At 40.9% G+C, this 24,180-nt stretch overlaps 1 protein-coding gene across 2 annotated transcripts in view; it reads right to left on the reverse strand.

The window, feature by feature from the left end:
* The window catches only part of NPNT (nephronectin), a 48,770-nt gene extending 25,043 nt beyond the window's left edge, over positions 1-23,727 (reverse strand). The window contains exons 1-4 of one of the 2 annotated variants that reach the window (XM_084203944.1): positions 23,623-23,727; positions 22,248-22,348; positions 14,840-14,890; positions 6,569-6,661 (exon numbers count right to left, since the gene is read on the reverse strand). In XM_084203944.1, coding sequence (XP_084060070.1) covers positions 6,569-6,661; positions 14,840-14,890; positions 22,248-22,348; positions 23,623-23,693 — 316 coding nt within the window. In that variant the 5' untranslated portion in view covers positions 23,694-23,727. The remainder of the gene's footprint in view (positions 1-6,568; positions 6,662-14,839; positions 14,891-22,247; positions 22,349-23,622) is intronic. The other variant, XM_084203945.1, reaches the window with a different exon arrangement.
* Between the last annotated feature and the right edge of the window lie 453 nt (positions 23,728-24,180).

Consider the following 24,180-nt stretch of genomic DNA (forward strand, 5'->3'; position numbering starts at 1 on the left):
AAGTGCCAGCTGCTTCATTAGGCAACACATAAGCTCAGGCTGCCCACGTCTTGCCGCTATTCACGTTGATGCCATGTCCAGGACCAGGCAGCACTCGGAAGAAGAAGGAGGAGAGAGAAAGCAAACATCACTCTGCAATCACTATCAGTGATTCTGATAGCAATTCAGTGATTCACTATCATGCTTCAAAATTAGTGGCAGAGGAAGGTAGGAAAGCTGATGCCAGCTTACTTCAAATAATCTCACAGAGAAAATTTAATCCTTATCATTTAGAAAATATTCAAAGAAAATATCTGACATCAGCTGTATTTGTCAAGGACCATCCATGAGGGCTAAAATTTCAGACTTACAATTTAATAGACAATTCATGGCTTGAACTGAAAATATTAATATTTTCAGTTTCCATATTAGTAGACAGAACTTCAAACAAGAAGATTATTTCCTTCAGAATTTTCTTCCAAGAATATGTGTTGATTTTGTCAGAGTAAGCCAGAAAAATTTGTCACTTATTATTGTTATTTGTTATTTGTATAGTGATGAACAAAGATGAGAACAAAGATTAAAATAATAAAGCTATTCACAAATCCAGTCAGGACCTAGTAAAATGAGTTATCAGCCGTCATCTCTCATATTGCACCATGCTGTCTGGCAGTCTTTTGCAGACAGAGAATTTCCACTTTTTCCAGAAGTTTTCAAAGAGCCATCTCCCAGTCCTAAGCACCATCATATCAAGTGTCACTCAATCCATGTAGAAGAAAAGTAAGCCTTGAGGCTCACATCACTTCATAGATACACACACAGTAGCCACTTCATAAAATGCCAGCTGAGGAGGTGACAGATGCCTCCTGTGGACTAGAAGCAAAGGCTCAGGGTTAAGATGCTGAACCAGAAAGATAAACACACCTCTGGCGGCAATGAAGTCAGTAATTTATTGATTGCTTTTCAGAAGTAAAGCAGAAAACATAACTGGGTAGTAAATGTAGTGAGAAACATAATGTAGTAAATTGAGTGAGAAAAGTTACATTCACTGTGGAGGTGAAGTTAGAGAAAACATTGTTCTACACAACTACATCTGGAATTTTACAAGTTCCTAATGTTTGGATTTAAAATTTGTCCTGAAACTCTGTAATCCATTGGTTTGTGAGAGTAACATTCTTCACCTTACTCTTTTAAAAAAATATTTTTAAATGGCATTCTAAAACTAAAAAACATATTCCATTTCATTCTGAGTGGTAAAATGCAGAGCCATCAAGAGAAAAATACATGTATCACACTACAAGTCACTGATGTAATCCAAACTCAGCTATGAGGATGTTGCCTGTTTTGTCAGGGCTGTTCCTGAGAGCTCCTAAAGGTGTTTACGTGTATCATTAAACTTGCTGTCTTCTAAGCTCTTTTGTTTCCATCTTCATGGGGTCAAGGAATAGCAAGCATCATGCAGGCATGGCCCTCCCCAGAACCCTTCCCCTTAGTTCATTCCCTAGGTCTCAGGAAGAACAGCATGTTTAAGGACAGGAATGCTTCCTGCTCCCCTCTTCTGCAAGAGGGGCAGCAGTAAGGGATGTAATTTTCCACTTCTATCTGTTAAGGCTGGACAAGATGTTTCCAGGAAACCTGAAGGGGAATACTTTCTCCTCAAGTGGCGAGGAAGATCCGGTGAGCCTAAGCAGGACTTCAGTGAGAAAGGATTGCCAAAATAAGGGCGGGACCTGTGCATGATAAAGAAGGAGTGATGACCACCTCTGCCATCTTCCTGGGGACCACGTGCTGCAGAGGCACCATCCCTTGGCAGCTCTCACTCTTTGGGAGTTGGAAAAAGTTTCAGCAGTTGCAAGGAGAGTATTCTTCTCACAGCAGGCACCAAAGCCACACTCCCAAGAAAGTACCTTCTGGGTTTGAGAGAAACAGTACCTTTTGTCCTGTGAAAGCAGGGTCTTCTGCTGGGAGTTGTGACTATTGGTATATGCCTAGGCCAAATGGAAATGCAGTAGATGATTATGCTATGGGACAAGGACAAGTTTTCATTGTGGAAACCTTTGTGTGAAAAAAAGGTTTATATAAAAATCTTCAATAATAAGCAGATGAAAGTTCAGATTTTGAAAGGCAAACTTCTCTTGGCAGCACAAAAAAAAAAAAATTCCTTTTTTCTGTAAAGCATACCACAAGCTGGCAGTTCCTGACAGATATTATAGTTCTATTAACATAATTATTACACATGCAATGTGTCTGTTAAAAAAGTCATTGTTACATTCAAAAACTCTGTTAGCATTTGATTTCAGTTCATAAATGTATCCCCAAGGAACCCATAGTATTGAATAAACTGAAGTTCACTGACAACCATCATTTTGATGTAAGAGGGAAAAAAAGTTCTCTTAGTCTAAAGGATCTGAATTCTTCCTATTTTCTACAGAAAGAATCACTTTACAAAATAAAGGCATATCAGAGCTAAGTATAAAATACTTAACTAGAAGTAGGGACAGAATAAGGAAAAGTAACACTGGAATTAAGTCGACAGGGCAGGATTTTAACAGTGCTTTGTGTTAAGTTCTAGTGTTTAAATTCCACTGCACTACAGCTCCTAAGTTTGGATACTCCTGACTACTAAAGAACTGTCATGCACTTACTTCCAGAGTTATGACCACAGACTCAAAGTTGAAAATAAGAATTTACAACTGTTGTCAATATATCACCCTGCATAGAGTATAAATTACATTATGAGCCTTAAAATACTGGATCCTTTTACAGGACCCTGAATTCTACACCACCAATTGATACAAAGTATTCTTAGTACAGAAATGAAAGCTCTGGTACTGACAAATAGACACCTATTAGAAACATACTATGAGAATAGTATACAGTGCAACACTATTAAAAAGTTAAATCCCTTTAATTTCTTTGTGGGAATGTCCACTCATTGTTTTGCATTTGAGAATTTTATTTTTCAATATTTAATTTCCCACATTGCCTACAATTGCACAGCCAGTGCAAAACCAGCACTCTTGATTTCAAAGTAACACAAGGCAGTAGAGTACATAAAAGCAGATTGACTGTTTTGGCCACTATGGGAAGCAGGTTTATAACAAACACAAGCTGCTGAGCACAGGCATTTTACATCTACAGGAATTAAAGGAAATGTGAGTGCAAGGGAAGGACAGAGCGTTATGCTGGCAAACCTGGATGTGACTCCTTTGACTGCTGTGCTGCACCACACATGATCTTGGACCAACTTCACTGCACACCCAACAATGGGCCACTTATTTCTAAGCAGATTCAATGCCCTCTATTTTCTTTTAATTAGCTTCTGCAGGCTTCAGCACTCAAGACTTTTTCTGCCTTTTTTGCCTATCACGTAACTTGGATCAGGCAACACTGAAGTTAAACATTCAATACCACATTTACCCTGAACTCTGAAAATAGAAAGCCAAGGACCAGAAATCAAGTAGAAAAATTAAACTGTTATCACCATAATATAAACAGTAGATCAGCTTTCATTTCCAGCAGTTGCAATCACACTACCATATCAACCTCATAAGAGACTGCTACCACCTGAACAGTTCTGTTCACTTAGTCTGATTAATCAACAGCTGCCAAATTGAATTTTTTTAGCCCTCCTTTTCTACAACTTCCAACTTCATCTAAATCACAGTTTTGTCTTTATCTAACCTGATAAACAATTTCCATCACTATCACTTTACACAGGAACTCAGAAAACAAAAAAAGGCAGGCTCTGAAAGAAGAGCAGAGGAAAGAAACAATGCAAGTGACAACCATGAGTATGGCAGAGTCAAAACTTCAAAATACACACAATGGCCCCAAGGAAATACAACCAATTATTTGCTCTTCATGCTAAGGGCACTGCAGGTTCAGCTTTCACATCCCAGCCATTGATGGGTGTATCAGCCTCCACTCCCTTTGCAGGAAATTGCACTTCTGTTTGAAGCTGTGCAGAGAGGAGGAGCACAACCTGAAACACAGGAGCACCTCACCCCTCAGTTCTACATTTCCTGCAGGATGATCCAGGGGGTGGAACACAAGAGCTTCCCTGCTCTGATCAAGTAGACTTGCATAGAGCTGTGCATCTTCACAGGATAGGGAGAAGGCATAATAAAAATATGGCAATATGCACTACTTCACTTCATAAATATACATATATAGCAAGTGCTGACAAGAATTTCAAGCAGTGAACTTCACATCATTTTCCTAGAACAAGCAAGGTAAGAGAATAAAAAGTTACAGAAAAGCAGCCTTAGATTTTTTTGGATAAAGACAACCTTTCCCAGCCACAGAAAGTTAACCTGTATGTGCTTTAGATTGCTAGCAAAAATTGCATCTATTTGTATTTGTCTTACTGAGTATTATCTGTATTTCCTTCAAGAGCAGCTACCAGAAAAGTTTCTGATTAACACATTTGGAAAGTATGAGTTCTGTTATTATCACAATAAATTAAGAGAGGTGGCAGAGGGCATTTTCTTTCAAGTGGCTCTGTTTGCTTTTTCACTGCTTACAGCTGTAAAGCTGGGATCAAAAAGCCAGAAGGGAAACATGAAAGCCATTCAAGAGATATGAATGCTGTAGGAAGAACACATGGTTAGCTCTTGTGCAGTCACTGCAATTTGATTGCTGAGGATGGCAACATAATTTAAAAAGAATCAGGTAGTCTTAACTTCTGAGTGATCTAGAGCGAGGTATGGATTGTCACAGCAGCTGCAGCACCACTGGAAAAGGACAAGCATCCAGCATCATCACACAGTCAGGGCTGAAGAGCTCTGCTGTGAGGCTGGGCTGATCTCCTGGATCAGCCCCAGGAACCCAGCCTGATCCATGGGGCACGTGAACAGAAGAGATGTAAACCCTGTTTATCAGAGCTTGTACTCAAGGAACACCTTTCACCAAGAACGTGAGCATACTTTACAGCAGAGAACCATTCATGCACGCTAGAAACACTTCCATCTCCTCAGGGAACTCCATCATCTCTTCTGCCAACATTGTTACTCCTGTTACTATTCTAGAACAGGATTGAGAAAATGGGCCACAGGCTGAACAGGGCAGGCGCTGTGTTAAGGTATAATAACACAGGTCACGTTTATCCTGTGCCATCTGAATCTCCTCCCAGCAAAAGCAGACTCTGCATCCACTGCACACTTTCAAGACTCATCCAAACACTGAATCAGCACATGGCAAGAACACAGCTCATGACCCCAGAACAGCTCAAGGGTCTCACCGTGCCGTAGAGCAGCAGCAGCCACCCGAGCTGGAGCATGTTTGGGTCACCACAGTCAGCTGGCATCTCAGAAACCTCATCTACATCTGCCAGGCAGCTTTGTCACCAACACCACACAAGAATATTTCATCAATACTGCCCAAAGTGCTTCCTTTGATAACCCATCACATTTTTCCTTCCTTAGCATATAGTGGCAAGTCAACAGTTTAGTTCAAGACTGAAGCCTCCAGCAATTTGCAAAGCATTCTTTTGATATTGTTAAACTATTTACTACCTATAAAAACTGTTACACACACATCTAACTGTTAGTTCACTGCACTGTTTTCTAAAAAGGTTTTGGACTGACTAAAACATGTGTAGAATAAAATCTTAATAACACATCCTTTAAAATGTCAGCCCAGAATGAGAGGGGGGGAAAAAAGACAGGATAATATAAGAGATGACAGAAACTTTGGAGAAAACTGAAAAACACAACACACATTTTCACATCAGTTTGAGAAGGATTAGTAAATCTGAAAATAAATATGTATCTATTTTTAAGGAAAATAACTCCGTCTAAAAATCAACATGTCATAAGAAATTTAGCAACATCAGAGTACATCCTTGAAGGAAATCATTCTAAATATCACACCTTTCTACCATACTTTCCTCAACACTCAGAAAATGCACAAATTTTCCTGTAGGCTGAGACAACTGCAAAAGAAATATAATTGAGATATGTTTGTGTGTGAACATGTCTTAGCCATCAGAGTCTAAAAATCACATATTACAATTCTCTAATTGCTTATACTCTATGATCTTTACACCATTGCATGCTTTGGACATAACTTTTGAGGAAAAAACCCCAAACAATGAAACTTGATAATCCAGTAAGAGAAACTTCATCTTTACACCAACCCTTTAATAGTTTAATACAACCCAGTTAGTTCAGGATTAGGAACACTAAAATGAGAATGTATTAATTATGAGATTTTAATGAAACAAATATTATTTCACTATTCAAACCTGAAAATTGGGACTTTATAAAAAACAATCCTGACCGCAAGGTTTAAACAATTTGTTTCCAGTTAAGGAGAGCAGGTAACCACATCCTATATATTAATCTCATTGACGACTCCTGAATGAAAGCAAGTTTTCCCCTGTGTCATCCCACTGCAGATGTCAATCTCTCTCCAAAATATCAGACTTGCTCTCTCAGTCCAACTATCAGACTTGCTGCAGCAGTAACAGACTTGATATATGAGTTCATTACTCTACAAACACAGGGGACACACACAGCATTGTGTGGGTGGGTGGGTAGAGAGATCAACAATACTTCCATGATCTCAAAAATAAATTCTTTCTTACCTTGGTTGCAAGTTTTTCCAGTGTATCCTGGGTGGCACTTACACTTGTTTGGCCCAATGCATTCACCATGTTTACAACCTGGCTGGCATATAGCTGCAAATAGAGGAATGCTCATTATCTTTCCACTCCAGTCACAGCTGACAGTGAAATGTCTTTGAAATTACTGAAAATTTCAAAAATTTGAATATCTGAATTATTTCAAATAACTTTGAAATAAACAGCAACTACCTAACAAATAGAAGTACTGTCTATGTTATATTCAGAAAATAAATACAGATCTCCAAGAAATAACAGAAAGCCATTTTTTGGCACCTCTCTCAATATGACACAAACAAAATTCGTAAAACAAACTTTCAAAGCTTCAATAACAAATAACAAAAGCATTGTTTTTGAAGAAATATAAGAATTCATGCACAAATATATTTTTGCTGATGTAGGATTAGCCAACAGGAATATTTTCTTGCGAAACTGAAAAACATTTGACAGACGAAAATTTCAAAAAGCATTTTAAAGTATTTTGCATTAGAAATGGTTTTTTTTAATTAAACCTATATTTTAAACCTCCTGGGAAAATGCAGTGTTTACTATGCTCTAAGATGTTGTTTATCATTATGTGACAAAATGCAGATACATAGTCCTGCTGAGCTCTCAGCTAAAGCAAAATAGACACAAAATAGACAGAAATCCGATAACTTGAATACCCTGTAACCAGGATTTATCTATTTACCCAGCTTACACTTCATTTTATAAAGTAACAGTATCATTTGGAACTTGCAAATAACTAACCAAATCCAGATGCAATATTAGTCTGACAACAATGGGCTCTATCATAAAACTGGATGTATCGAGGACATAATTTAACAGAAATCTCCCAGAATGCACTCCAAAATGTAATTTGCCTTCTAGCCAAGCTGTTCAACAGGGTTAAATTAAACAAAATTTAAAAAGAAAAAAGATATTTGTTTTGGTGGTGGAAGAACTATCCAAATACATCTTTGATGTTCTGAAAATCTCCGTAAGATTCAAAGCATGCAGAACTGCAAATTCCTGCAAATATACCCAGAGAAGTAACTGTTAGCATAGAAGGAGTTTGCTCCCGTTTTAGGACTGCCTTTATTTAGGACTCTTTCAGGACTCCCATTATTATCAGGCATGTTTTTTGTTTAAGTGTAGTATATCTGTATAATCAGTGATATATCCTGAGACCATAAAACCTTGTTTTAAATTTACAGCTCTGATCCAGATGGATTTTCCTAGTATGACGGTGAAGTCTCTTTCCAAACAACCATTAAGAAGTATCTTAAAAGGCAACAGAAATGCAAGATTTTTTAATTTTTTTTTTTCCAACAAACACTGTCTGGAAACAAAGAAATGAGATTCATATTTAGAAACACCTCCCAATGGAAGTCAAGGGAAAGGAGCTTCTCAGGCTATTAGAAGGGTATGCTTCAGGAATCTGTCCTTGGCTAATGGACAGGTCTGGTTGAAGAGCAACTGATCCACCATGAGACAATTCTAGAACATTGTACTTGGAAACACTTACTGCTTTTTTAATCACTACGGCCATAAAGAGGAAAAAAGGATGTCCTTTGTTAAGAGTTCATTTAGATGCTGAGGTTTTTATCTTCCTGGCATCACAGACCCAGGTCTAATCAGAGGTGATGGTGGCAAACTGAGAACTATGAAGACCAACTTAATGACTTCAAAGCAACCAGGGAAAAACAAAAGTTGTGATCTAAATTACAGTAGAGAAAAAGAAATTACTATAAATATGCATTGGAAGCTGGCTTGAATTTTCAACTGCACTTTAGAGAAGATTTGTATTGTGAAGTGGGATGCACTTATTTAAACCAGTTCTTTTCAAGAAACAAGAAGTAGCATGGGATGTGTAAAGTGTAACAGTTCAGTAACTGTTAGAAGAACCTGTGGCAACTTTAGTTTTAGCTGAATTTTTTATGCCTTGGTCACTCCCTCAATTGCACAGATTGTACATTAGCAGCAGTTCAGATAGAGGAAAAAAAAAATCTCTCTTATTCCAAGGAAAGCTTCCAAATGACTAGAAAGCCACTGTCCATCAAGTCAGTCATCATAAAACACTGGGGGTTTTGCACATTAAGTGGGTATTTGGAAACCTTTGTTTGCTGCCAAACACGGTTCTTGAGGAAAACCTGTTTATTAGAGTACATTTTATGAACTTGGGCTACTTCAGCATTACCAATCTTATTTAGACACAGCTGAAATTCAATACAATACTAAAACTGAAGAATTTCTATATACAGGAAAAAAATGCTTTCCAGTAGGCTTAACAACATCTGTAGCTCAGCCAAGACCACAGATAAATCTGATGGCATTTCCTATGAGGAATCAAGCCACCCACAGGATAAAACTTGTGCATCTTCCTATTAACTTTATGGGGGCTTTGCAGGGTGCTCAGGACTAAAGAATCAGATGGTTCAGCCAAGTCTGCGTGCCTGGCTGGGGTCCCTACTGAGCCCTACCAGAATGACCAGGCCAGAGGGGTGGGTCAGCTCCAGCCCTGCTATCTCCAGCATGAAAATCTTTATTCAAAGGAGAAGCTGCCCATACAAGGCAGTAAATCCCCTCACTGACTCCCAACAAGCTCTATTTGAACACTGGCAACAACCAGATGCAGGTACAAAAATAAGCTTAAGCCAGACTTTCAGCATTTCTTTTAATAGCAGACAACTATTTCAGCTGTTTGGCACGAGCCTGAGCATACACTACATGTGCTGATGTGACTGGGTCCTTTAATTCTCCACTCTACTTGTTTTCCTGCAAAGCTCCAGATAAAACAGAACAGAATACTTCAGTCACTCTGTTCACACACAGACAAATGGAGTTTCTGCATTTTTTTGAAAACAAGTAGACTCCCAAGTAATGGAGAAAAAAAAGTCTCCCAATTACAACTTTTTGCCTCTTGAGAATTTAAGAATTCCCCCACAACCACTAAACCATCATTTCCTTCCAAGTGGCCCACATTTACAATGACTGAAATAACCCATGTCCCTGGATTTCAGCCTGTTATGTAACACTTGCTTCCCTACTAGGGAAGAGGAAATGTAGACAGAAGGGTTATACCAGGCTGAGAAAGCCACTCTCTTATGAACTTAGGGCAGTGAAATCCAGAAGGATCTGAAAAGGGCTGCCAAAACCCAGTATAAACTTTCTACTCTTTACAATAGTAACATTTGTAAACAAAAGTTAAATTATTCTGGCATAGACAAGTGCCACTCAAAATGAGACTGCTCATTTACTGCTGAATGAGTATCAAAGCAGACCTACCACATCTCCAAGGACTATTCTCTGAAAGCTGTCAAGCTGAACTCCCATTGGGGAGGAATGTGGATTGACATGGACAGAAAAAAAATCCTAAGCACAACAATTTTCATCTTTAGTGAAGTCTTGCTTTTTTATCTGTGCCATAGAATAAACTATAACTAAACTTTCCTTTTCACTTTATTGACCAATTCATTCAAGAGAGAATCAGCAAAAAAACCCTCTGGTCTCATGATTATTCACTTCAATTGGATCACTTTAAATGCTTTTTTCTTGGGTGAAGATTTGCTCTCCGTTCCCATTAACTTCAAGGAGGTATCCTAGGGCCTTTTATTTGGCCATAAGTCTGAGTGCCTGTTTTGAACGTTGGCAAGAACTACCTTTTTCCTCCAAAATAAGGTGACAAATACCACATTTTAAGTCTCACTTAAACTTCAGGACAAACTAAACTTCCTGTAAAAATAACATGAGGAATTGAAATGTGAATGGGCGGTTTGGGTTTATGATGGGTTGTTTGCTTTTTTTCTTTTTTTTCAAGTGTGGGAGAGTGGAAGAAAGAATTTCTGGTGAAATGCACATGCTGCTAGCACACGTTATGCTCATGCAAAAGCCAGAGCCACCAATCTTCTGACCCACTGCATGCTGTTGGTGGTGTCCAAGCATTACTCAACCATTCTGAAATACAATTTTTTAATTGTTGCACAAATACAACAAATGAAAATCACATTCAGCAAATTCATTATGGGTCTGTAATGCTGAGGAATGTTTTCATTTCATCTATATTTTTCTCACTGCACAGAATTCCCTCACAACTGCTTTGGAAGTGCACCTCAGCCTTGGTCAGATCCTCTGCACTAAGCCACCCACTTTTGAGGGCATGGGTGACTACCACATGCTGTCCCATCTATTCCTTCTCTTCTAGAATTTTTACATTAATGATGTCTTTATTGACTACCAAACACTGGTTGGTGGAATCCTAACCAGAAGATTGCACTGCCCGGTTCCTACCTGACTAGTTCCTCTTCATTTGCGGCCAACAATGGAAAGCTTTCTTAATGCTATTTCCTCTAGCAATTAAAATTCTCTTTGGTTTTCCAGCACTCCTAGCTATGTTTCACATCAAAACAGCAATGAGTATAATTCTTACATTCTTTTTCTCTGCTTTGCCTCCCCATTTCTGAACTTCTTTTTCATCTCTCTGAAGTCTAAAATCATGCACAGAAATACCTGCATCTGAAACAAACTATGCTAACCATCTGCCTGAATGGCCTTGTTTCTGCCCTCTCTTCCCAAGTAACATACAGCCCCCTATTTATTCTGACTCCAGATCCCAGCTCCTTAAAATTCAATTTGCTCAGGCACAGCAAGTAATTTGTGCAGCAGCCCAGAAATGATTACACAGTGTATTCAGCTTCACATAACTTCACTGGATCCTCTCACACTGCTGATTGCAGAACACATTCCCCATCTTCGGATGGTTTCTTACATATTCCCCCCAGTGCCAGCTTTCTGACAAGATTTGCATGTAGGTGAAAGAAGCTTTCCTCTAGGCTGTCTCCTCCACCTGAACCTGGGTGCCTTCCTCCTTTGGTGCTCACAGACCACAACACCAAAATCCATAATACTTATTTCCCTCAGAGTCAGCTACAGCTCACATCTGTCTGTTTACTTTTTGCGATTCTTTATAAATTATGCAATCACATAAACATGCTCAGGAAAATGAAACTGCCTTATTCACATAATTTTGATCTAGGATCCCACAGGTATGAGCTAAATTTATAAAATAAATCATTGTAGATCTTTCAGAACTGCATATTTCTTTTTTGTTCAACTACATACTTCAATTACTCACAACTGCAAGAGAATGCATAAAGCTTATCCCACCTCAAAGTTACTAGAAGGTGGTAAAAACACATCATACCCATATTAGAGAATTACTTCTGAAAAAGTGACTTTGCTTCCCAAATAAGTTAATTAATAGTCACAGAATATATCTCTGCGAGATTAATAAGTCTGACTAGGACAACTGAGTATTAATTTTCAGATCACTTCATCTGCACAACACTTCTAAATCTATTTTTTTGGGGAGGGTAACAAATGTCCTTGACCAGCTTCTGTAACTAGAAACTGACAATAACATCAGACAAAATGGTAGTATCTAATGCCTGAATATTTTTTCAGAAATTATTTGCCCTTATTTGTGACATTCATGATGTCAAAATGTTCAAGTTTTTATCTGAAACATACATTCCATTAAGTAAGAGGCTCCTTATTTTTCACACAGTACTCCAACACTTGCCCAAGTAAATCAGTTACTCAGTTTGCACTTTTGTATCTGGTAACAGCACATTAACATGACTAACTGCAACCAGTGTGGGCCATTCACTGCAGTGAATTCTAGCCTTGGCTCTGACTGCTGCCAAACGTGTTTCTAAACCACACAGACAAATCCAGACCCTGGCTTATGAATGTCTTGATATTCAGAACAGCGCTACACAGCATGCATAACTTTAACAAGGGTAAAACTGAAATCAGTGGGATGCAATGAAGTCAGTAGAAGTTAACCTAATGCTTTTACATTTAAATACTCTTTCTTAAAAATCAGCAGAAATCTGATCTAACACATGCAAAATTAGAAAAGCAAGAAATATTTCATGCTTTGTCAAGCTTCATGTTTGCATTTCAAGTGGTTCACTAAAACTGCTTAAAGAATGATGCTTACCATGTTAAATGCCTGTTTGTTACCTGAATTTTTCTATATGTTCATGGAATTCCAACAGGTAGAAATGGGATAGCATGAGTGTCTCTGTGTGGTGACAGAAGACCAACTGGGTCCTACTGATATTTTGTTTATTCAAATATAAAACATCCACTGGCTTCAGCAGTGTAACTTCTGTATCACAGTAACAAAGATGATTTCATACAGAGATGAATGGCTGAGTGCTTTGCTCCTCCCTGTCTGAGACTTGTGCCTCTGCCACAGGGAGTGCAAAAAGAATCACAGAATCTCTAGGTTGGAAGAGAACTTCAAGATCAAAGAGTCCAACCCATGCCCTAAAACCTCAACTAAACCATGGCACCGAGCGCCACACCCAGTCTGTTTTTAAACACATCCAGGGATGGTGACTCCACCACCTCTCTAGGCAGCCCATTCCAGAACTTTATCATTCTTTCTGTAAAAACTTTTTCCTAATATCCAACCTATATTTCCCTTGGCACAGCTTAAGGCTGTGTCCTCTTGTCCTGCCAGTGCTGCCTGGACAAAGAGACCAACCCCCACCTGGCTACAGCCACCTTTCAGGGAGTTGCAGAGTGACAAGGTCACCTCTGAGTCTCCTTTTCTCCAGGCTAAACACCCCCAGCTCCCTCAGTCGTTCCTCACAGGGTTTGTGCTCCAAGCCCCTCTCCAGCCCCGTTGCCTCCTCTGGACACGCTCCAGCATCTCAACGTCCTTCCCAAACTGAGGGGCCAGCACTGGACACAGCACTCAGGGTGTGCCCTCACCAGTGCCCAGTGCAGGGGAAGGGTGACCTCCCTGCTCCTGCTGGCCACACTATTCCTGACACAGGCCAGGATGCCATTGGCCTTCTTGGCCACCAGGACACTCTGCTGGCTCGTGTTCAGCTGGCTGTCAACCAGCACACCCAGCTCCCTCTCCACTTGGGCACTGTCCAGCCACACCGTCCCCAGCCTATAATGCTGTGGCACTTGGACTTATTAAACTTCATCCTATTGGATTCCACCCACCCATCCAACCTTTCCAGGTCTCTCTGCAGAGCCCTTCTACCCTCCAACAGATCGACACATGCTCCCAGCTTAGTGTCAGCCCCAAATTTACTAATGAAGGACTCAATCCCCTCATCCATGCCATCAATGAAGACATTGAACAGAACAGGTCCCAGCACAGACCCCTGAGGACACCACTGGTGAGCAGCCACCAGCTGGATGCAGCACTGTTCACCACCACTCTCTGGCCATCCACCATTCTGAACCCAGCAAAGATACTTCTGTCCCAGCCAGGGGCTGCCAGCTTTTCCAGAGTGTGCTGTGGGAGACAGTGCCAAAGGCCCTGCTGAAGTCCAGACAACATCCACAGCCTCTCCTGCATCCACCAGGCGGGTCACTTGGTCACAGAAGGAGATCAGGTTGGTCAAACATGACCTACCCTTCCTAAACCCACAGTGGCTGGGTCTGACACCCTGGCCATCCTGTAAGTGCTGTGTGATGACACTCAGTATAAACTGTTCCATAACCTTACCAGGTACTGAACTCAGGCTAACTGGTCTATGATTACCAGGATCCTCCTTCCCACCCTTTTTGTGAACAGGCATCACATTGGCCAGCTTCCAGTCCTCTGGAACATCCCCAGTGAGCCAGAAACAATCAAGACACATCAACTCCTAAGCAGCAACAGACAACAGCCCTGGGTACCAAAGTAAACTACATTGATTTCATTTTGCCAGGTTCTACACTGCTGGAGACCAAGGGCTGTAAAGTTTCCCTGTTCTGGGAAGGAGAACCTGCAGTGGAAGTGCAAAGCAGGCAGTGGGGGGCAATATGTGCCTCAGCCATTCCAAAATAACCTCTCACTGCACATGATTCAGTGCCAGGAAAGCAAATTAGGCCTCCTAGGTCTGACAGCTTATAAATGCATTGCTGGTAGTACAAACAATTTGCAGAAACAAAAAATACTGCACAGGGCTTGAGGTAAAAATAAAGAAAAGGAGTGAAAAGGGAAAAAGCGTCGTATTTTAGAAAATAAGTATATCATTGTATAGGCATCTGGGATAAAACAGCCCTGTTAATTTCTTTCCCCCCTCATCTTCCCCAAATCAAATGCTTAAAAAAATGAAAAACAACAAAAAATTACCTCCTTGTCACATATTAAAATTTTCATGTAAACTTATGACTTCAAGGCCATAACTCCAAGTTATAAACTTGCCAAAAGTATTTCAAGAAATATGTTCAGCTAACCTTTGGGCTGGCACCTTAGGCTGGCTATTCTCTGCCTTAAGACGTAGAACGCTGCAAAACAAATATCCAAAAGAGAAATTCCAGCTTTTTTTTTTTGGATGGACTTGGCTGGGGTTTTTATCAACTTGTTACATTCCTGGAGAATTACATACATTCAACATTCAGAGCTTTTCTGAAATAAAAAAAAATTCTGGTACACATTTAAAAATGGAAATACCTTACATCAGCATTTCATTATGAGATTTAACAAACACATTCTGATACATAAGAGTAATTAAATATAATGATGTGATGCTATTCTTATTCAATCAACTAAGGAGCTACACTTTGTCAAGCTTCATACAGTAAGTGGTCTCACGTTTCATGGTTCAGGTTCAACATTTCCATCAACAGAGCACAAATGCTTTTCTTAAAGACACAGTATCCTTTCATTTAAGTATGAGTATATATTTTTAACTTAAAGCTGTGTCTCCACAGCTCAAACACAAAGGCCTAGTATCTGGATGCTAATTTGAGAGCAATTAAAATTATACCCATATATATGTATCTGAACATCTGCAACCAATAAACATGTTGGCATGCAAATTTACTGGTCATTTTTATAACATTTTAAAATGCAATGTCATCTAAGTTAAAAGTAATACTCACTTTAAAAGAAACCTTTTCAGCTCTTGCTACCACATGAAACAAGATATGCTACAAAACTTAAATAAGATGAAAACACAGATATATGTTTCAGGCTATTTGAAATCAATTTATTTGCCAATAAATTTAATGTTAGCAGCGTGGCTTGCTAGGCTACACAGCCTTGTGACAGCAGGCTGGGACTTGAGCAACAGCAGCTCTTTGTATTTTAAGTAGTGTGTGACCAGCACTTAAGGGTTTTCTATGATTGCAACTTATACTTGTTTAAATTAGTTTTAACCTGGAAGTCCCTTAGCCTTGGTTACAGTGTAAGGAAGCTCCTCAGGTTGTTGCTGGGCTTTCAGAGAAGATGCAATTACCAATATACTACAGTTGCAGTTGGTCAAATTGATTACTGATGACATTTCCTTAGAAAAAAGCAGGCTGCAAAACTACTAATCTGCATATGAAATGCATGATAAAGGCAGTAGGGAAATGAAAAAGGATACTGTATCTTTAACACAGTCAAGTCATGCTTTTAAAGGCATAAAGGTTCTAAACTGGAAAAAAATTGAATAAAAATAGCAAAACCTCATTTTTATTCTTGAATAGCAGTGTAAAGCAGTATTGCAATTCTGTATAAAATGCCTTTTCTTTGAAAAGTACCAGGGATGCACAAAAATGTCAGTCATTTTATAAGAAGTAGACACGCACTGTATCAGTATTCATTAAACACTGCCAACACAATGCGTTAATTCAGACTGTGATCTTGCAACCCCAAATTCAGTAGCAAAACTCTTACTGACTTTAGGGATGTTTCTTTTAGTGGATCAGCCTCCTAGAAACCAGTATTTTCACAGGTCATTATTGACAAAATCATGGTTTTATTTTTGTGCATCTTGGACTATACAGAATTGCCATTTCCACTGAAAGCAATGTTACATGCAGGAAACAGAATTCCTAAGCTGCCCATGGCCTCTTCTCCCATTGATGTGTTGGATGATTTATATGGGTAAATCATCTTCGTTTTTACCAATACAAAACCTCCTTCTAAGCATCAATGAGAGCCCAGACACTGCTTCCTCCCCCTCCCACCACCTCACGCCCCTGTAAGAGATTGCACAGAACAGGTACACAGCCTCTGAGCTCCTTAGGACAGCAGCAGCAGCAGCACAGACACTGCAAGAGCCTTCCCAAGGGTTGTGAGAAGGCAGCAGCATGCACAGTTCCCAGCAAAGCACTCAGTGATGCCTGCATCTGCTATATATCAACTTGTACCAGCTCCTCTCTCTTGCAAGTGCTCTTTAGAGCTTCCTGAAATCCTGCTTTCTACTAGGTTTGGCTAAGTCTAAATATGCCAGCCTGACATCCTTCAATTAACGCCTTTTTAATGATGCTAAGGGGAGGTGTAAACTGATGGTTTGGCTTTATACATCCTTGACTGTTCTGTCCCTAGGCCTTTAAGCCAATTGTGGTGGAAAACTACTTTGTTGACCTACTCTGGGTTTGCTTCCCAGGTAAAACATTCAAACCTCAGCACAGGGAGATAACCAGATGGAGTTACAACCAATGGGCTCTCTGAAAGAGCACACTCATCTTCACCACCCCGTCTTGAGACAGACTGCACGGATTTTCTTACTGTTTAGAGATAATTACACATAGAAATGGGTGAAGTCATCAAATATCACTGCTAATCAAACCCACATTCAGTTAAATTTTATTCCTGTTAAGCATCTTCCATTGGTCAAACTTTCTATCCATCAGACATAATCTGCTGACTCCAACTGTGACACAGACTCCAGTCAGCAGAGGGTCTGACAGCAGATCTGCATTTGTTTATAGAAGCTGCAGATGTGGTCTTCTCTTCTGTAGCTATCTATGTTAACACAGCAAAAGGAACCATTTTTGCCATCACCTCCAGCAAAGGAGTTGTCCAAACTGTAACGCAGAATGAGAATTCAATCCACTTCATATTGCTTTTCTTTTAAAAATCCTGCTGAACTTTTTAAATCTATGCTAAAATATTATCTCTTTCCACAGTTTTTTGCTGTTGAACTGCAGCTAAAATTTTGAAACAATCTTCACCTCTGTAGTGTACCTTGACTACACATAACTGGTGTACAAATCAATTACAAACAGACACACAGCCAGGTTCAAAGCAGGTCTATTTTGTTCATGAAAGACACACACAGGCAGAAATTATTTTTGTAGCTTTTGAAAGAACTACAGAGATATTTGTATGCCAGCTAAAAAAGAGGCAGACAGACCATTAGTTTTAAGAACAGTTTTGAGAGAACCTAGATAGATAAGTGGCAAAAATACCCACAAGGAATTATTTTTTGCATTTGTGCAAGATGTGTGCAAGGACCTGTGTCCTGACTTGGTTTTCCCTGTGTCCTTTAAAACCCCTCAAATGGGCTCTGGGTTAGGACAACACATTCAGTACCACCGATCCTGTTGCCTTGAAATGCAAAAGCATTTAGGAATTAAAAATGCACTATTGATACCTGCTTTCACCAAAAATACTGTGTCACAGAAAGTCACCTCCCCTGCTCTGAAAGAAGAAATCCAGAAGCAACTCCTTCTGCCCTCACTTTTACTCAGGTTTATAGCTCTGCTGGGTGCACAACAGCAAGGCATAAAGCAAGACAACAACAACCCTAATTTTACACATATTTCATCAGGTACTTTATCAACATACCATCTTTCAGAGAGGTAGGCTTTTGTGTGATTATTCCCACTTACAGCTATTACTCCCACTCCTACTAATTAAAGTGCAAGTAAATCCTCAGGCTGGGCAAAACCATGGGATTTTTGGACTAATTTCAAGTGGGATTTTAAGATCTAACTTTAGAGCACTGATGCAGTGAGTTCCTCAGTGTAAAAATTCAACCCTATCAATGATGAGGGCACTTCAAGGGAGCACCAATAGTTGGTGTTTAAACATAATTTCTGTTGCTTTCAAATTAGCCTTTCAACACACCAGGTTGAATTAATTAATCTTTTACATACCAAATCAAAATTTAAGAAAAGCTACTTAGTTATGTTAATGATGGAAGATATGGACAGTTCTAAGTCTAAGCTACTAAACCAGCACAGATGGACTTTCAATTTCCAAGGACTAAGAAATGCCAATGAATTTGAGTTACTTTGTTCAGACCCTTTGAAAACATGCCTATATTTTTATCAATCTCAAAATGCATTTAGCTGCCTAAATTAAACATGGATCTCACTTGGGTGTTCAAACCCCGTAAGAAAGAAAAAGAAAAAAAAAATCCAACCTGATTCAAAGTTCTTGATTTTTTCAGTTTGAAGGACAACTTCTAAGCACATTCACTGGAATTTGAAAGGGCATTTGGGAAGGGAATTTCTTGTCACTGCAGAGCGAATACTTCTACTGGCTGAGATGTTACAGCTGACACTGACAGGCTCTGGAAGGAAGCTTACAGACAGATCAGACCCACGTGCACAAGTCTTGATTGGTATAAAGAAGAGATGGAGGATGTTGTAAAGAAAGAAGTGTAAATTAAAGGAGGGCCCTATTTCAACTTCTTCCTACATGTTTATAAGAGCAGAAGACAGCTGAGTTATGCTGAGTGGAGTTGCTAAGCAGCACTAAGCATGATTATGCTCCACGTGCACTCCTTTGCCAGTCAAAGAGACATAAAAGGAATAACTTCAGACTTCACAAAACCAAGTTTAACTAACACAGTTCAGTTTCCATTTGCAACTCTCTGGATGGATTATGGATGGAAGATCAGCAGCATGGAGTCACCAAAGCTTAAGGCCTTAATGACACTCATCAGCTGCACCACACTCCTGCTCTGCTAGAGCTGACATATCCAGGCTTAAGCATTTGTCACAATTAAACCACTACCTTAAATCACACTGCTGGTTTAAATAAACACATTTTTTTCTCAGGAGCTGTGGGCAGAGGGCACACCCACATGTGCTTGGTGGAGCAGCTCAGCTGGACAGCAGAAAACGTATCCAGGTATATCAGTGACCAGGTACCCTTGGCTCATCACAGTTCAGAGGTCTCTGCAAACTGGGACCACCCTGTCATGTATCTGTGTGCCCGCTCCACTCTGGCTCCAGCATGTCTCTCCCCTTACATTTGTTGTCAGAAGGATAAATTTAGAGATAATTAGTACTCGCGTGGTACATCATGAGTAAGCAGGTGAGAGTCCAAAGGTGCTGTAGCAGTTGCAGGCATACCAAAGATGGCTCAAGTTGGTTTGAAAAAGAGCAGTTCCAACTCACTAATAAAGAGCTCAGCATTATTACCTAAATATTTGAAGCTTCTTTTTTGGACAATTTATAAATTGGGTCTCACTACTAATTTTTAAGTCTGACTCTATACTTGTTTTCCTTGTGCAAACAGAACTGCTACTAAAATACCAAAGAAAATCTACATCTAGTAGAGAAAGTCTGACATCTGTTTATGCCACGCATTTTGGGGACAGGGCTAAGAGCTTTACCTTTGACCAGAGAGAAAGCAGAAGAAAAAAATCAATCAACTTTTTTGAAAATTTTCAGTGATACTCCTTTGTACAGTAAAATACCCAAGTTATCCTTTGAGGCAGGAATGTTGCCTTCTGTGCCAGGTTAATCCTACATACTGGGTGCCACATTCCCAAGGTGGAGAGTTGACTACAGATTTTCTATTTGGCTGCAAGCACTAGAGAGATTTCCTTTTATTTAGTGTAATCTCCTGCTTGGTGATATGTCTGGAATCTTCACCACCCGCAACTGGGGCAGATTTTCGTGTTTTATTTTGCCAATATTTTGTCTCCCATTTAGAACAGAGAAGGAGCTGCTGATGGTTTCAGTAATATTTTCACCTAAATATATGAGACTCTTCTGACCCAGCAATTCAAAAATTATCAGTATGCAAAGAAAAAAAAAAAGTGGGGAAAATCTTTTTGACACCTAAATGATTGTTTTCTTTTGAAAGTCTGGTGCCAATAACTGGAGATGATCCCAGAAAATACCTATCTACATGTCTTCTAAATGTGCATGGAAACAAGTTTGTGGATAATGGACTAAAATGCAGTGGAATGAGGTGAAAATTCACCTATCTTTAGCCTTAAGGAAAAGAAAAAAGCCTTTATAGTATGTGGAAAAACTAGCACTAAAAATTAACTTACTGACAGAATTCAAAGAACAACAAATAAATTATACTTTCTGTGCATTATTACTTTTGTCTTATTTCCAATTTTTAATTATGAATCTTTTGATAGTATAAATTTATGCAACTCCTGTCTCACAATATCATAAAAATGCAAACACAAATCAGATTTGGTAATAATATGAAATTGACTTTCACGTAAACATGAGCTGTAATTTATGGTCACAATATGGAAGACAACTTGTCTAAGAAAAGTGACACATTAGTCTGGACTATTTTGGTTTTGTTTGTTTTTTCTTAAACAAAGCAAATTATTGATATTTTCCAGTTAAGCCTTCATAGCCTCAAACATTTAAACACACAATGATTTTCAAATTAAACTGCATCACAAAAGGTGGACATAGATCCTATTGCCTCTGGAGGAGCCTCAATCAACCTACTAAATATACTTCTTCTGTCTCCATAAATATTAATGCCAGGGAAAGCACTACTTGTTACCAATTAGAGCCCTAAAAATCAAAATTATTCATTGTATGGCCTGAGAGGTATCAACCTAAGAACTCTGTATCAAGAAAACAGTATCAGAGATGTTGTATTCCAGAAGTACTTTCCATAGTTTTTTACTAGTCATCTTACGTATCCATTAAACCTTCTGGGCTTCTAACATACTTGGGAAGAGAGAAACCAGTCTTGCTGCTTACAGATTTGAACAAAACCTTTGCTGAGAGTTGCATTTCCAATGCTTTTCCTATCTTTTGTCAAACATTTGCCCTGCAGACTAGGAACTTATGGCATTTAACACCTGTTTGCTTTTGAAAACGGCTTGACAGAAAATTATCTTGTCCACATATATTTATGTCTAAATAAAAAAAATAAAATAATAAAAGCTAAGGACCAGAGTTTATAGGCTTGCTCCTACAAAAACTTCAGGACGTCCCTCATGTATGAGCGTTAAAACACATGAGTAAGCATCCCCAGTATCAAAGGTTGTAATTTTAACAAGCTGAGGTCTCTACGGCACCCCTAACAATTTTAATTTCTACACAGTACTAGCTCCTTCCACAGAATTCCTATTGAAGGTGCAGTTAATGATGAAGACTTATCTACTGGTTTATCCTGCAGTCATATCAAAGAGTCTAGATAGATGTGAGAATCTCAGAGCTGTGTCTTTTCACATGTGACCCAGTAAAAGGATGCTGTCAGGCAGATTTATTCCCTTAGTTTAGGTTTACTGAAAGAATACTTGAGCTTAATACTTAATTGGAACATTTCCATCAATGTTCTAAGTGAAATATCAGTAATTATGGTTTTCTTCTTGGATGCAAATATCATCCTCCAGTGCCTGTAACATGACACAGTGTAGTCACACCAGGTTATAAAATCAGAGCACAAAACGAAGCAGAAACCAAAAAGAAATTTCCAAATTCTCCCTGCCCTAACTCCATTTTACCTTATTTGACTGCAATCATTTTTAGCACTGTTAAAAACAGACAGAATTTTAACATGACAGCATCCTTCTACGTCAGGCAGGTGCACACATGCCAAAGCCTAGCCCTGCATTGTAAGGATGTGTGTGAACACCTGAAAGGCACGACTAAGTGTGTACAAGCCTTCTCTAAAGTGACCTGAAGCCCCAGCAGCAGTGATACTCACGTTGGCACTGTCCCCAGGCCACCCGGGCCCAGCCCCAGCAGCAGTCAATTCTGCTTCCAAAGCGACACAGTCCTGCAGACGAGACCATTTGTCTGGGCCACCTGTACAGGACAGTTCAACAAAGTCTGGTGAAACATTTTAAAAGTAGCTCAAATCATCCTAGAGTAAAAAATAAAATTAATCTACCAACCTAAAACCCCAAAAAACAAAGAACAGCAGAAACCTCTCCTGGATAGAGATATATATTTTTTTTTTTTTTTTTACTTTTTTTGAAGAGAGTAACTGCTCTCAGCTGAGCGTGGGATATTTCTATCACTAATACTTTGTTTAGTTCAAAAAATGCAAACGGCAATAGGTGAAGACGGGAAATGATAGCTGAGCAAAGCCTGAAAAAAGCTGACATGCTTTGCAGTATGCTCACTGCTGCCACTCCCAGGCTGGCACTGAACAGAAGTCCAGAAGTCTGAAACAGAATCTATAATGTGGAATAAATGCCATCATAAAGTTTACGCATTGTTTTAGTTCACAAAAAATTCTCGCTGAAAATTCTCAATATGTTCTCACGGAAACATTAAAGGAAAAAAAAAAAACTTCTTGGACTTTTAAACAGAAATTAAATATAAAAGGAGAGCTGTGGTCTTCCCTTGTTCCAATGAAAAGATACCACGGCCTCACGCAGTTATAAACTATTGACACGAATCAGCAATGTCTTTAAACGACAGGCTGAAACTCCGTGAGCGCTGCATTTGAACAGATCCTATTAAAAAAAAAAAGAAGAAGAAGAAAGAATCCCTGGGGAGGGCGGGGGTCGCGCTGGCCGTTTGTCCCGCAGGGCGCACTGCCCGCTCCCTGCAGCGCCGCCGGTCGCGACACTTGGCACGACACGACACGACGCGACACGGCCCGCGGGCACACGCGCCCCGAGCTTCGTGTTAGAACTTGAGCCGCGATCTCCGCCGCCGTATGCTGAGAGTGCCTCCGGGCGTCAATAAGCTAATTTTATCTCTACAGCACGCGATGCGCTTTGTTTTTAATTCTTGCGGGACGCGGCCCCGCCAGAGCAATAAACTTATCTTGTAGCCAAGCCCGTGCTCAGGCTGCCGATCACGGCGCGGCGCCGGGCGGCTCGGGGGCCGGCAGGTCCGTGCGGGAGCGCCGGGAGCGGCACCGGCGGCCCCGCGCCTCCACCTGCGGCCCGCCCGGCCCGCACCTCACGGGGAGCGCCGCACGCGTCCCGCCGAGGGCTCCGGCCGCCCCCGCCTCGCCGGGAGCCAGCCCCGGGGGCCGGTGACAGGCGGGAGCCCCGGGGGCACCGCAGCGCCCCGCGTCAAAAAGGGGAGAGCCCGGCCGCCGCCCCCGCTCTCCCCGCGCCTACCTTCTGTCAAATTCCCCGGCCGCCCCCAGCGAGAGGCAGGACGCCAGGAGCAGCCGCAGGGAGAGCTCCATGGCCGGCGGGGGCTCCGCTGGCCGCCCAGGCGGGCGGCGGTGGCCGAGGCGCTCCCGCTGCCGGGCGGGCGGGGGTCCGGCTGCCGCCCAGGCCGGCCGCGCTGCCACAGCTCCGGGGCGGCGGCGAGCTCGGCGCCCTCCCTTTCCCTCTCCCTCTCCCGGTCCCTGCCCGCCCGCCCGGCTGCCAGGCGGAGGAGGCGCGGCGCGGGGAGCGGCAGCGCCGCCCGACCCCGGCAGAGGCGCCCACGGCCCGCCCGGGGCCGCCTCCCCCTGCCAGGGGCACCTGGCGTGCGTGGGACACCTGGGGCGGGAGAGAGCGGCAAGGAGCCCCAGCTGCTGCGGACAGCGAGGCACAGAGCGCGGGCTGGGGGCACTGAGAAGGGTGGGCTTCCTTGTCATGAGCTTTTGTATCTCGAACTTCCTGAAGGAAGACGGTTACGCCCTCCTCTCTGCAAAGCTCCCGTCTAAAGCCAAGAAGGTTACGATT

Source organism: Fringilla coelebs (genome assembly GCF_963513975.1).
Source record: "Fringilla coelebs genome assembly, chromosome: 4".
NCBI lineage: Eukaryota > Metazoa > Chordata > Aves > Passeriformes > Fringillidae > Fringilla > Fringilla coelebs.